The sequence below is a fragment of the Acinonyx jubatus genome, chromosome E4 (genome assembly GCF_027475565.1).
Source record: "Acinonyx jubatus isolate Ajub_Pintada_27869175 chromosome E4, VMU_Ajub_asm_v1.0, whole genome shotgun sequence".
NCBI lineage: Eukaryota > Metazoa > Chordata > Mammalia > Carnivora > Felidae > Acinonyx > Acinonyx jubatus.
This window is the reverse complement of record NC_069395.1, coordinates 40,204,448-40,216,740: the sequence shown is the minus strand read 5'-3', so window position 1 is coordinate 40,216,740 and position 12,293 is coordinate 40,204,448. Positions and strand designations below refer to the sequence as shown.

Genomic DNA, 12,293 nt, shown 5'->3' with positions numbered 1-12,293 from the left:
GTCATGTTCCATGGCTGATTGCAAGAAATTATCAAATTGCAAATGTTAAGCCTTTAAAATTCAGCCTTGCCATGAGGACAGCATTCACAAATTAATAGGAAATGTATTTTTTAATTCCTACACTGAGACACCAAGAGTGCTGTTTTGCTGAGGGAGATTTCTACTTGGATTCAGATGAGATAAGACCTTTCCAAAGTAGAATATACCATTGCAGCAGGCTTCCTCAGAGAACACATGGGGAAAAGGCTCAAAGAGGATTTACGTGACTCTCAGGGTAAAAGAGAAAGTCTTATTCCTAGGCCACTAGCTTCCAAAATGTGGACCTAACTAATGCAGGCTTGCGGCAAGCATAGCAGACGGAACTGCTTATTATCAGACGTTGGTTAAAATGGCTGCCCATAGATGAACAATGTAAGAATTTTAGACCACAATGTCAAAAAAGACTTTAATTCCACTTAATCTAAACCTAATCGTGAAAAGTCTCTGTTTAGCACTGAATGCTGCAGGTCAAGTTAACTCAGGAGAAATTTTCAGGCAATTTAGGTGTTCTCATTCATTGGTTTCATTCCGTTGGTTTGAACAAAATTTCCACTGGTACTGAATCTCTAACAGCATTCCCTAGTTTGTGAGAATTTCTCAACTTCCTATATTTCGTCAGGTGTTTGTATGTGATTTCCCCTTGGTTGACATTACTTGACTCCTTACTACATCAAATACAATGGTTTGGCTCAGTGGTTTTCAACTAGGGGCAGTTGATCTTGAGGGGACCTATGACACCCTCCGGAGACATTTTTAGTACTCACAGTTTAGGGGATACTGCTGGCTTCTTGTGGGTAGAGGTCACTACGGCTGTCAAACATCCTACAATGTACAGAGCTCAGCCCACAGCAAAGAATCATCCAGTCCAAAATATCAATAGAACAAAGGCCAAGAAACTGATCTACTTGGAAGCCATGTTGTTAAATTTTCCCAAGTTGTGTGTTGTATTTTGTTGTTAACCATTCTTCCTTAATCACAGTTAATGTGTGTTTGAACTTCTATAATTTAGCTATTTTGTGACTGGTTTACCCAGCTTGTTTCACTTTGTAACGTTGAAGCCAAGGAAAAAATCTTTAGATTTCTCTAGCCTATGCCACAACGATATCATTTCAATGCATTCAGTATTTTTGTGTCTTATGTTGCCATTTCAAATCTTACCCTTTTCAGAATTATACCTGAAAAAAAAATGTCCCAAAAGGAATGAAGAATAGTGATCAAACGTGAGGGTGGAACTGTCTCTAGGGAAAAGTTTGTTTTTTTAAACTTTTTTTTTTTTTAACATTTATCCATTTTTGATAGAGACAGAGCAAAAGTCGGGGAGGGTCAGAGAGAGAGGGAGACCCAGAATCCGAAGCAGGCTCCAGGCTCCAGGCTCTGAGCTGTCAGCACAGAGCCTGATGTGGGGCTCAAACCTACAAACCACGAGATCATGACCCGAGCCAAAGTCAGATGCTCAACCGTCTGAGCCACCCAGGGGCCCCTGTTTTTAATTATAAACAATAAGGAAGGTTCTATACATTCCCAAATGAATTGTGAATAGACTCATTTCTTGTTCTTAACCAATCTCAACAGAGGACCATCTCATGGCCAACCTCCTTGTGAGCCATGTCAAACTTGGCTGACCTCCACGTTCACCAAAAAATTTCATACCTATCATCTGCATATTCAATCTATAAAGTTTACCGATCCAAACTCAATTTACAATACACATGCCAGGAATTCAGTCAACTATCAGAGAATGACGCCTCAACATTTCTGCTCTCCAATTCTTATTGAAAACTGTGTTCATATAAATGAAAATTTGAGAAACTGTTTCTACCTAGTGTTCTATATTTGTTTCTCAAAATGTAAATCTTGACAAACTGGCAGATGGGGTATGCATGAAAGTGCAGTTTTCTGGGCTTTACTCTATACCCACTTTACAAGCTTTTTCAGTGATAGGACTCAGAAATTTGCCTTTTAAAATCCAATTTTCTGGTTATTCTTAGAGACACTGAAGTTTGTAAAATATTGCTGCTATGGGAATTTAAAACATTACCAAGGCACATACCCAAAAGATGTGCACTTGAATCGTATTATTTTGACCATGCAGAAGAAATGCTTTCACTAAACTAAAATTGATGCCATTGTCTTATATTTAGAACTAACATAAAGAACAGTCATGGAATCCACGATAACATTTTTGTAGGGATATTGTGTTCTGTTTCTCCTACATCTCTCTCTGCTACTTATATGAAGCCCCATGTAAAATTTTTATTTTTAGAACTCAGTCCTAGAACGGCTTTGTGTTCATGAGACACGGATATACTGTCTCATCATAGACAGTGAGAATCAAATCACTAATAAGTGTTTTACTTTTCACTTTGGCCGCTTAGACACTGGGAGCTGTATTAAGTGGCTAGGAGTCATCACCTCTGTATTGAAATGTCTGTGTTTTATTTCTCTTTACCCTGGACTTGACCTTCTATTCCAGTAGGTAACTTTTAAAGTTGTCTGAGATAGGGATTCAGATGCGTGTGATGTTTGGGGGTGCACGCTCAGGAGAAAGGGAGTGAGGGAAGTAGGAGAGGGAGGGGAAGGTGCTAAGCAAGAATGTGGTCTCAGCTGGAGACTAGCCTCAACTTGGTCCCACAGAGAGCTCTGGTTTCAGCACAGACTTAGTACTACCTTAAGGAAGTATGTCTGCCTTTTGTTATCCTCCTGTCAATTATTGGCTGTGCCTCGCCCACAGTATGGTGCTGGGGCTGGGGCTGGGTAACCTCCCAGTGGTGGCTTCTGATCTCCAGAAAAGGGGGCAGCTGTGAATGGGTAGCACCTAACACTGAGCACATCAGGACATGGGACCAGCAGCCCAGCAAACTGGGGATCTAGCTCCAGCACCAACATTGTCCACCAAAGTTGTCATGTCCATTTTCATGTGTATTTTTCTACTTTAATGCATGAGTTAGTTTTATTTTTTATATTTTTATTATTTTTTTATTTATTTGTTATGATTTATTATTTATTCTTATTTTATTCTTATTTTATTATTTATTTTTATTTTTTTATTTTTTTAATTTGTTAATTATTTTTATTTTTTTATTTTTCCTTTTCAAGAAAAGAGGATATCCTAGGAACATGTTAAGATTAACAGAACCAGGGGCGCCTGGGTGGCTCGGTCGGTTAAGCATCCGACTTCGGCTCAGGTCATGATCTCACGGGCTGTGAGTTCGAGCCCTGCGTCGGGCTCTGTGCTGACAGCTCAGAGTCTGGAGCCTGTTTCAGATTCTGTGTCTCCCTCTCTCTCTGCCCCTCCCCTGTTCATGCTCTGTCTCTCTGTCTCAAAAATAAATAAACGTTAAAAAAAATTTAAAAAAAGATTAACAGAACCAAATGAAGTCATGTAGGCATGGCAAAATGAAGGACAGACATACATATATAAACATTTATATATATATATATACATATATATATATACATATATATATACATATATATACACATATATATAAACGTTTTTACCAGCAAAACATTTATATATATATAAACATTTATATATATATATATACATATATATATAAATGTTTTGCTGGTAAAAACTGTTTACCATAAAGAAAATGTAGACTTTGATTAATGTTTAGGTTGAAAATGCTCTAAGACCTTTTTATTTAATTCACATGAGAGGGTTTTCTGACTTACAATGAAATACTTGAAATACAATGAAATACAACTGACATATATCATTCAAAACCGGATTGACATTTAGAAGGGGCCTTTTACTTAACAATATGGACTATGGTGACTTCAGCTTCTCACCGTTAACGTGAAATGCTTCTAACATCAGTGATTCCCACATTCATTTCTCTAGCTGGGATGCCTGACCTGAGAGCATTTGAGTATTCTAACTGCCCAGTGAGAGTTTTCACTTTGGTTGACCCTGCAGTCACTTTAAATTCAAAGTATCAGTCTCCCCTTCGAATCTTCTCCCGCTTTCCCCTAGCCCCGTGTTCCTAATCCTAGATAAAAATGGTGGATGCACTGGCGTCTCCCAGTGCACCTCATATGGTTTAGACCTGAATCCCTTCCTCAGGGACTGCTGCAGATTTCTCTGACTTCCTCCCAGCTCTTTCTGCTTAGCATCTACCCAATACCATTGCCAGAGCGATCATTCTGAAAGTACAGATTGATTCATATCACTCCCCATTTTAATGTTTGAAATGTCTTTTCCAGTGTAAAATCCAATGTTCTCAGACAGGCATCATATTTCCTTCAGTGGAGTCTGGCTCCAGACTAAAATCCTAGTGTGATCTTTCAGGCTCAGCCATGGGCACTTAGATTCAAGGCTTCGCCTGGTGGGCATCATGGGGGAAGCCATTCTTCCCACAGCCAGCCCACTGGGATTTTCCAGAGGGAGTAGCAGTCAAGGACTCAGATACAGGGACCTCCTTACTGGGGCCTCAGCTGAGGCACTTTTTTTCACCCTGACTCAGTAACTTCCCACTGTTAGCCCTTCCCCCTTCCCTTGTGCCTTAACCTTCCAAGTCGATAAAAAGGCAAGAACCTTTCGTTCAGGGCTCCTCAGCACTGAGAAGATTCTGTGTATCTGTGCTGCATGTCAGTCTCTTACCCATGGGACTGCTATCTCCCAGAGAGCAGACATTTATTTGTCTTGGTATTTCCAGTAATTGGTGTAATAAAGGCTCTTGAAACATGTTGACCTGGTAAGCTATGAGCAGGGTAATATTTTGTTTGTACATACAACATAATCATTGAAAAGAGTCATACACTTGGCCAATCTACTTGGATATATCTAGACCGGCAATCTTAAGTTTCCTCAATGCATGTGTAAACTCTGAATTTCTGCACCTAAGAAACAAGAGGAGTTAATTAGGTGTATTGACAGTATCTTGATACTTTATCTTTTCAACTCTGAAACACGTGGGCAATGATAAGATTTGAATCTGGACCAGACATTGCCACTGATGCTCATTTAAAATTTTTTAATAAAAATAAATAAACATATGTCTAATGTCAATAATATTTAAAATATTTTAGATAAAGTAGACAGTATAATAAAAATCATGTATATACTACTCCCTATTAATTGTATAGTATATAAAAAGAAATACCATCTGCAAAATCCAGGCATGCACTACATGAACACCAATGTTTATTCTGTGAGTTAATTTCAAAATTATACCATGTAAGTGACTAATATTCTCTATTGGATACAGTTCAAAATGTGCCCAATAATGGATTTCTTCCCAGACTGATTATAAATTTAAGCATGAAAAAGCTGAATTTCATTTGGCAAGGAGAAAGAAATGTGTATTTAGTTTTCTACTAATAAGAGGCATCCATTTACTAGTATTAGCAAACATATTTTTATGATTAATTTCTAAACAAATTTTCCAGATTAAATTATAATTGAAAAATTTCAGTGGTATCTATTGTGAGCCAAATTTGGGGAATGGAAATAACGAAACCTTTGCTTACAAGGAGTAAACGTATGGCCAACTGAAAAGTCTCTCTGGTTGACCAATTGGCTTGGATCTTTTTCTACACAATAAGTCAGCTTGTAAGTTAATAGGAGAAGTAACTTGCTATCTGTATCCCATTTATTACTAACCCAGTAGAAGAGAACAAATGTCTGTGGAGCTTGAAAACCTGGGATACTTACACACAAGTATACCTCAGACTGTTACAACAATTAAACCTCTGTTTTATATTATTTGTTCACCATGTATTTTTGGAAACCTGCTATATGTACTTGGCTAGGATCTGGAAATAAAAGTAATAATTTTAGTAAGCTAAAACAAATGAGTTCTAGTGGGGAATACAGATAATCAAATAAGAATAGTGATGAATATCTAATCATAAGTTGAGGGAAAGGAATAAGATTTTTATATAGTATATTGTAAAGGGACCTGTATTGGTGTCAGGGAAGGCTTATCAAAGGAAGTGATACTGGGTTCTGAAGGATGAGTAAAAGTTTCTTGGGTGAAAAGGTTGAGGTGTAAAAGGAGAGCAACCATTCCAAGCAAGGGGACAGCATCAGGATAATGTAAAAGAAATCCAGCGGGGCTGGGATACAGAGACTTAGGGAGTGATACAAGGTGAATCTGAAGATGATGGCATAAAGCAGACCAGAAGGCCTTGGGCCATGTGAAGGATTCTGGTCTTCTATAAAATTGAAAGACAGTGTACTTAAGTTGGAGAGTAGCACAATTAAATTGAAATTTGCACTCTACCATCAATGACAGGAGCAGAGAATGATGCAAAAGCAGTTAGTACAAGGGGAGATCTATGGTGGTAACTTGGATAAACATAGTGGCTGTGTACAAATTCAAGACATTTTCAGGATGCAAGACAGTAGGGCTTTGGTGAAAGGTGGTTATGGAGTTGAGGGGGAGAAGACATCAAGGAGAATGCCCAACCAAATGGATGGTGGTGCCATTTGTTGAAATAGGTGACACCAAGAGGGTCAGGTCTGGGGAACAATTAGGAGAGTCTTGGATGTGTTGAAATGCCTTTGAGAAGTAGAGATCTCCAATGGAAATTGGATACATGGGTGTTGGGGTCAGAGAGAAATCCAAGTCTGAGTTCAAAAGAGAAAGAATAAAGACAAGGCAGTGAGAAGTACTTTGGACAGGAATGACAGATGAAAAGAAAAAAATAGTTGTATATTGAGACAAGCATAACACGGTGAAAATATTTTCTAATGCTAATACTAGGAAAATAACAAATGGTTTCATGAATATTAAAAATAGTAACAGCTAGGGTTTAGTGAACAAATAGTGTTGAGTCAAATAAAAGAGCAGAGCCGAAACTCCTGGTCCTTGGAACTAATCCCTGCCTTATGGGAAGCCATAGTTGAGATCTGAGTGGGGAAGGGTCAAGTGTGAAACAAAAGCTGGATAAACCTGGAGCGCCTGGGTGGCTTGGTAGGTCAAGCATCCAAATTCAGCTCAGGTTATGATCTTGCAGTTCATGAGTTCGAGCCCCGTGTCGGGCTCTGTGCTGACCTCTCAGAGCCTGGAGCCTGCTTCAGATTCTGTGTCTCCCGCTCTCTCTGCCCCTCCCCCCCGCTCGTGCTCTGTCTCTGTCTCTCAAGAATAAATAAAAATGTGAAGTAAAAAAAAGCTGGATAAACCTTTATGGTAGGGTGGGAGGAAGGAAGGAAGCACGTGGGGCTTATGAAAATTTCCCCTTAAAACCACAATGAAAACCACCTATTAAAAGTAACCAGGTTCCCTCTTGGAACTGACACAAGAGTATGTGCAAGGCCAGTACATTTCACTATGAAAGTTTTACACATTTAAGTAAACTCATGCTGGGGCAAAATCATATATTAATTTTAATGAAATTATGAGTATTCAAATAGAGACATCTTTTACTTTATACAAAAGCAAATTTGTACTCACATTTTAATAAAGAATGCAAACCACAAATAAGTTATGATTTTACTTAGAACAGAAAATGTTTTTTTTTAAAAAAGAAAACAAAAATAGAAGTTGATCTAGGTGTCCAGTTCCTAGGCGTAAATAGCTATATCAAATCTTTAGAATGGCTAAATTTGTTTGTTTGTTTTCGTATTCCATCTGAAATTTCACTTAGTCTGCTTGAACGTCTAGCCTTAAGAATCAAAGAATTCTACACATTTTTTACACAAAGGAGGGATTTAGTCTTCTTGTGTGTCACATGCTCCTTAGAATTTGAGAAAGAAACAAAGCCCTACAAACACACTGCTCCCACCTTTTTGATGGCCAAGACACAAATTATTCAGTTCCCTCCTGGCTTTAGAAGTTTCACTATTTCCTGTATTACAAGAGTGAAGTGTTATTGAAAAAAGGGTGTGTGACATAGATTTGTATGAGAAATTGAAAGAACTCCAAAATAATCACTTTTACATTTAATAGCTATAAGGTAGAGGATTCTTGTCTAGAATCCATGTCTAAGATTTCATGTCAAAGAGTTCCTGATCCTTGCTGATCCTAGTACTTAATTTTTTCCTCCGATATTCTTCAGGGCAAAACTCACTCAAACTGGTCTATTGGAAAAAAAAAATTCACTAGAAGATTCTAGACTATGTTAAAACCTTTATCAATGTTCTTTCCACAGTAAACAAAGTAATTTTAAATTTACAAATTAAGTGAACAAAGCTTGAGGGAATAAAATTGATAAAATACACACTTTTTCTTAGATTTTCCCCAATTTTGAGGATAATGTCGGGAACGAGTTTTAAGCTATTTACTAAGCATCAAGGTGCATGGGGATGAATAAATAATATATTTATGTAAGACACTGATAAGATATGTTCAAATATTTGGGGCATGAGGTTTAGAAATTTAGTTGGCAACTGCCTTCTTTAGGCTTCAACACTGCCAGGATTTTTTATTGTTTTTTGTTTTGTTTTATTTTTTTCCTTAGAAAAAAATATTCAGGTGCCTGTTTTTGGCATTCAGATTAACTCAGTGTCAAGACAGGTCTAACAGTGATAAAATAAGCTATTGATATGTCATGATTTAATAGAAACAATCTTGAATTTATATGCAATTTAAAATACCCTATTTCAAAAGTGCAATTTCAGGATGTTTACTTTCGATTAACAGTCACCAAGAAGAACATTCTGTATTTGCCAAGGGTAGTAATACTGCATCAGAAATATTTCTTGAATATTATGAATGAAGGAGCCACAGAAAACTCAGCATGAAAAGTGACGTCCTGGAGTTCTACTCAGCTAGAATCCCTTCTGCATTCTCAGCAGCAAGCAGGACACTCAGAAAATGCTGACTTTAAGTACAAACTTTATTTGTCAATACAATTCACAGTTTATACATGGTGCATTCCACCATATGAACTTTCAGAACAGTTATTGAGGAGATGAGTGTAGCTTTCTTTCTAAAAGAGCCTGACTTTCTAAAATTTTGGTTAGAATTTTTTAAGTTTATAAAAGTACCTTCAACAAGTTTACATAATATTTACATGTCTAGCTTAAATTTAAATTTTGGAAAATAAGCATCTATTTAGATGTTTTTTTTTTTTAAAGATCCTGTTTATTTTTTAAGACCCTAATCTGAATGCTACTTATTCAGATATTTCCACCACTGTCACTCCCCAGAATAAAAGAAATGTTTTGTAATTGTATTTGGGGAAATCATCTTTCTGCATTTTAAAAATTATACATACAATGTACAGCAGATCTAAGTATGAAAATAAACGAGAGTAGCAATCTACTAGGTGCCTGTAATGAGTTTTTTCTGAATCTTGGAAACATCCAAAGAGTTACAGGATATAAAATTCAACTAAAAAGGGTTATCAGCATTTTCTATCTAAAAAAAAAAAAAGCTCCCAAGATTTAAATTGTGCTATAACAGCTTTTCTCTAATGTCAAAGATGAATTATGCCTGCAATCTGCATTTTTTTTCCATGTGCAATATATCACAGTGATCCCAGTTTCCACTTCTCTCAAACTCAGTCGCAGCTCCAGAGGGACACCCACACAAGGCTAGGCTGTGCCCAACTCCAGCTACAGCGTCACCTCCCCTGTCTGGCGAAAGTCACCCAGGGAAAGAAAATCGTGTAAGCCTTCCACGTCAAAAAGCAAATAGGTGCTGGCAGTATAATGTTTATTAGCAAATGCCTCATAACACATTATCGTGCTATCTTCTTTCACACCAATTGTCTTAAATCACCTCCAATACTATCCATGTCTGACAGCTTTCTCCTATCAGATCATATATATATATATATTTTTTTTTTTCTTCCACCTTTAAAAAATGTAGTTATTAAATGATAAATTCCAAATACTGCCAGGAAAAAAGGGACTGTTTGGAGCCGCCAATTTTACCGGCCTGGAAATAATTACACTGTGTATATGTACCACTGGTACCTGAGTCAAATAAATACTCAGAGGGACCATCTGTGCACCTCATTTCTTTGCAGTGCCTTTAACGCTAGAATTTCTGAGTGTTGCTTCAATGTCCATCTAATGTGGCATCTATTCCTTCTTCGGGCATCATCACTTCATTTTACACACTGTTTCCAGCAAGGTATGGTATTCAAACGGGAGTTGTGGGATAAAGGGCTGCAGAGGTGAGCCTAGGGGTAGGGCGGGGAAGGAGAAACCATACATTAGCTAGAGGGGTTCTGTTTCTTCGTAAGATAAGGCACTGACAGAAAATTTCTTAGGTAAAAGGCTGCATAAGAATCTCTTGCCATTTACAAAAAGAAATGTTGTCATCCATAAATGGTCCATATCTAGGCTCAGTTAGGTAGACCCTGAAAAGTTAAGGACTGATCCCTCAAAGCTACATTATCACCAGAAACAATTATAATTCATTCTGAGGCCTTATGGCACATTAGGAAAAGAGGGAGGAAAACAGTCTGGGCACAGAAAGGCATCAGACATTGCTTGTTTTATTCCACTTGTCAAAGAACGTGGACCGTTCAACAAGCGTCATCAAAAAAATAGTGCTGGCTCAGGATCCAAATTCTCTTGATGGTTGATGACCATGATGGGTGTTATCTATTTTGTTTCCCCCTTTGGAGCTCATGCACAATTTAAAAAATGCTACCAGCAACAGTCATTAAAGAGCATACAGAAGTCCTCACCTATGGCTACGCCTAAGGCTCTTCAAAGAGAGGGCTACTTAATGTTCTCGATCACCGCAATCTCCTCGCCTGCACAGTGGGGCGTCAATCCGTTCAAATAGATACTCTCAGTTTTCAGTAAGGGAGGCAGGACGTCCCTCTCGCTGGCCAGGTGATTCACGGACAGGGTCCTCCTGCACGGGGTCAGCTCTTGGTTGTGGTTCCCGGCGAGTTCCGCCGACAGCTTCCGCTTAATGGAGGTGGCGCGCTGGAACTTGTCGTAGATCTCCACGCTCAGGCGCCTCCTGGTCTCCTTGAACTCGGCGGTGACGTTTGCCGTCCACTCAGCGGCGTGGGCTCTGAACTCTCCCACCTGGAGCACGCACGCGGAGAAAACACAGAGAGACACCAACACGACAGTCAGCATTTTGTGTGCCTTCTCTCTCGAGCGTTTTATTGTGTTTTAAAAAGGAGATCGGAGCCTTTCGAAATACCGGCGGTCTGGGGATTGGTGTGATTACGCACGCGGTGCAGCGTGAGGCTCCTTTTGACATAGATACGGCTCTACAAATTAATCCGTGAACTTAAACCCTCGAAACCGAATTGTATTAGAGGTGCTAGATGTGCCTCTGTCACTGAAGCTTCTGCAGCTGTAAAAAGGCAATCTCTAACTTTTTGAGACGCTGTGGGTTATGTTTTCATCTGTAATTTCCAGAAGTATTTGAACGTAGAAAAGGCAGACACCGGTAGGAGCGGCAAGACCGAGTAAAAGCCCAGAATGTGAACCCCGGTGACCTGGTTGGTGCCGGTAGCGATGCTGTGTTTGCTCGGGATGCAAACACAGGTTTGAGAGGGCGGAAGTGGTGTGTGCAAGAACTTTGTGTCCAGCCCCACACTGGCGTCATCTGGGAATTCTCTGTTTACTAAATGAGCAGTAAAATATTTTGTTTCTGCTTTCAGGGAAAGCAGAGGAAGGAGAGCTGGCAAGCCCACTTTGAGGCCCATTTGGAGACTAAGTCCAAGGCCTAGTTTCTGAATGAACGTTTGCGGAATTGGGGAAGTTACTCAACCCATCCCAGCCGCCGCTTACTCGGGGGTAGGACACGCATCTTCAGGGCACAACCGTCTTCTCTGTATACTGACTGTACTTACTTCCTCCCCCATTCTGATTGTCATTAATGTTTTTACAGAAATGGTCTTACATGAAACACATTGTTTTGCAAATGGCTTTTTTCCCCCACTTAACCAATTTTAGTCATTTGGTCCTAATAGTATCCATTAGTGCTGCCTCACAGTTTGTATCAGCTGATAAAAACAGAGGGGGAGGGGGATGACAACCTCCAGGTCCTGTTCTGTCGCTCACGTTCTGTGTGTCCACAGGCAAGCGATTTTTACCTTTTTTGAACTTCAGGTTCCTTATCTATAAAATAAGGGTAATAATGGTTTCATAGGAGAGATAAGTGATGTGCGTGTGTCTCCTTAAAATATAAAGGACTACAAAATTACTAACTATGACAGTGAGGCTAGTGATGATGTGGCTTGCCAGAGGTACTTTGAGAGCTTAAGGCAGAATACCAGAAACAGATTGAAAAAAATGGGACATTTCTCCCTGGAATGTAATTCACAGTTTCTAAGCATCTAGTGGAGACGTGGTCTGAGGTCTCTTGGCAGGTCTCCCCAGA

General features: G+C 39.0%; 1 protein-coding gene across 3 annotated transcripts in view; it reads right to left on the bottom strand.

Annotated features, from left to right (window-relative positions):
- Window positions 1–3,699: 3,699 nt before the first annotated feature.
- The window catches only part of KCNK2 (potassium two pore domain channel subfamily K member 2), a 199,617-nt gene continuing 191,023 nt past the window's right edge, over window positions 3,700–12,293 (bottom strand). For all 3 annotated transcript variants that reach the window (XM_015062936.3, XM_027074443.2, XM_027074442.2), the window contains exon 7: window positions 3,700–10,984. In XM_015062936.3, coding sequence (XP_014918422.2) covers window positions 10,667–10,984 — 318 coding nt within the window. In that variant the 3' untranslated portion in view covers window positions 3,700–10,666. The remainder of the gene's footprint in view (window positions 10,985–12,293) is intronic.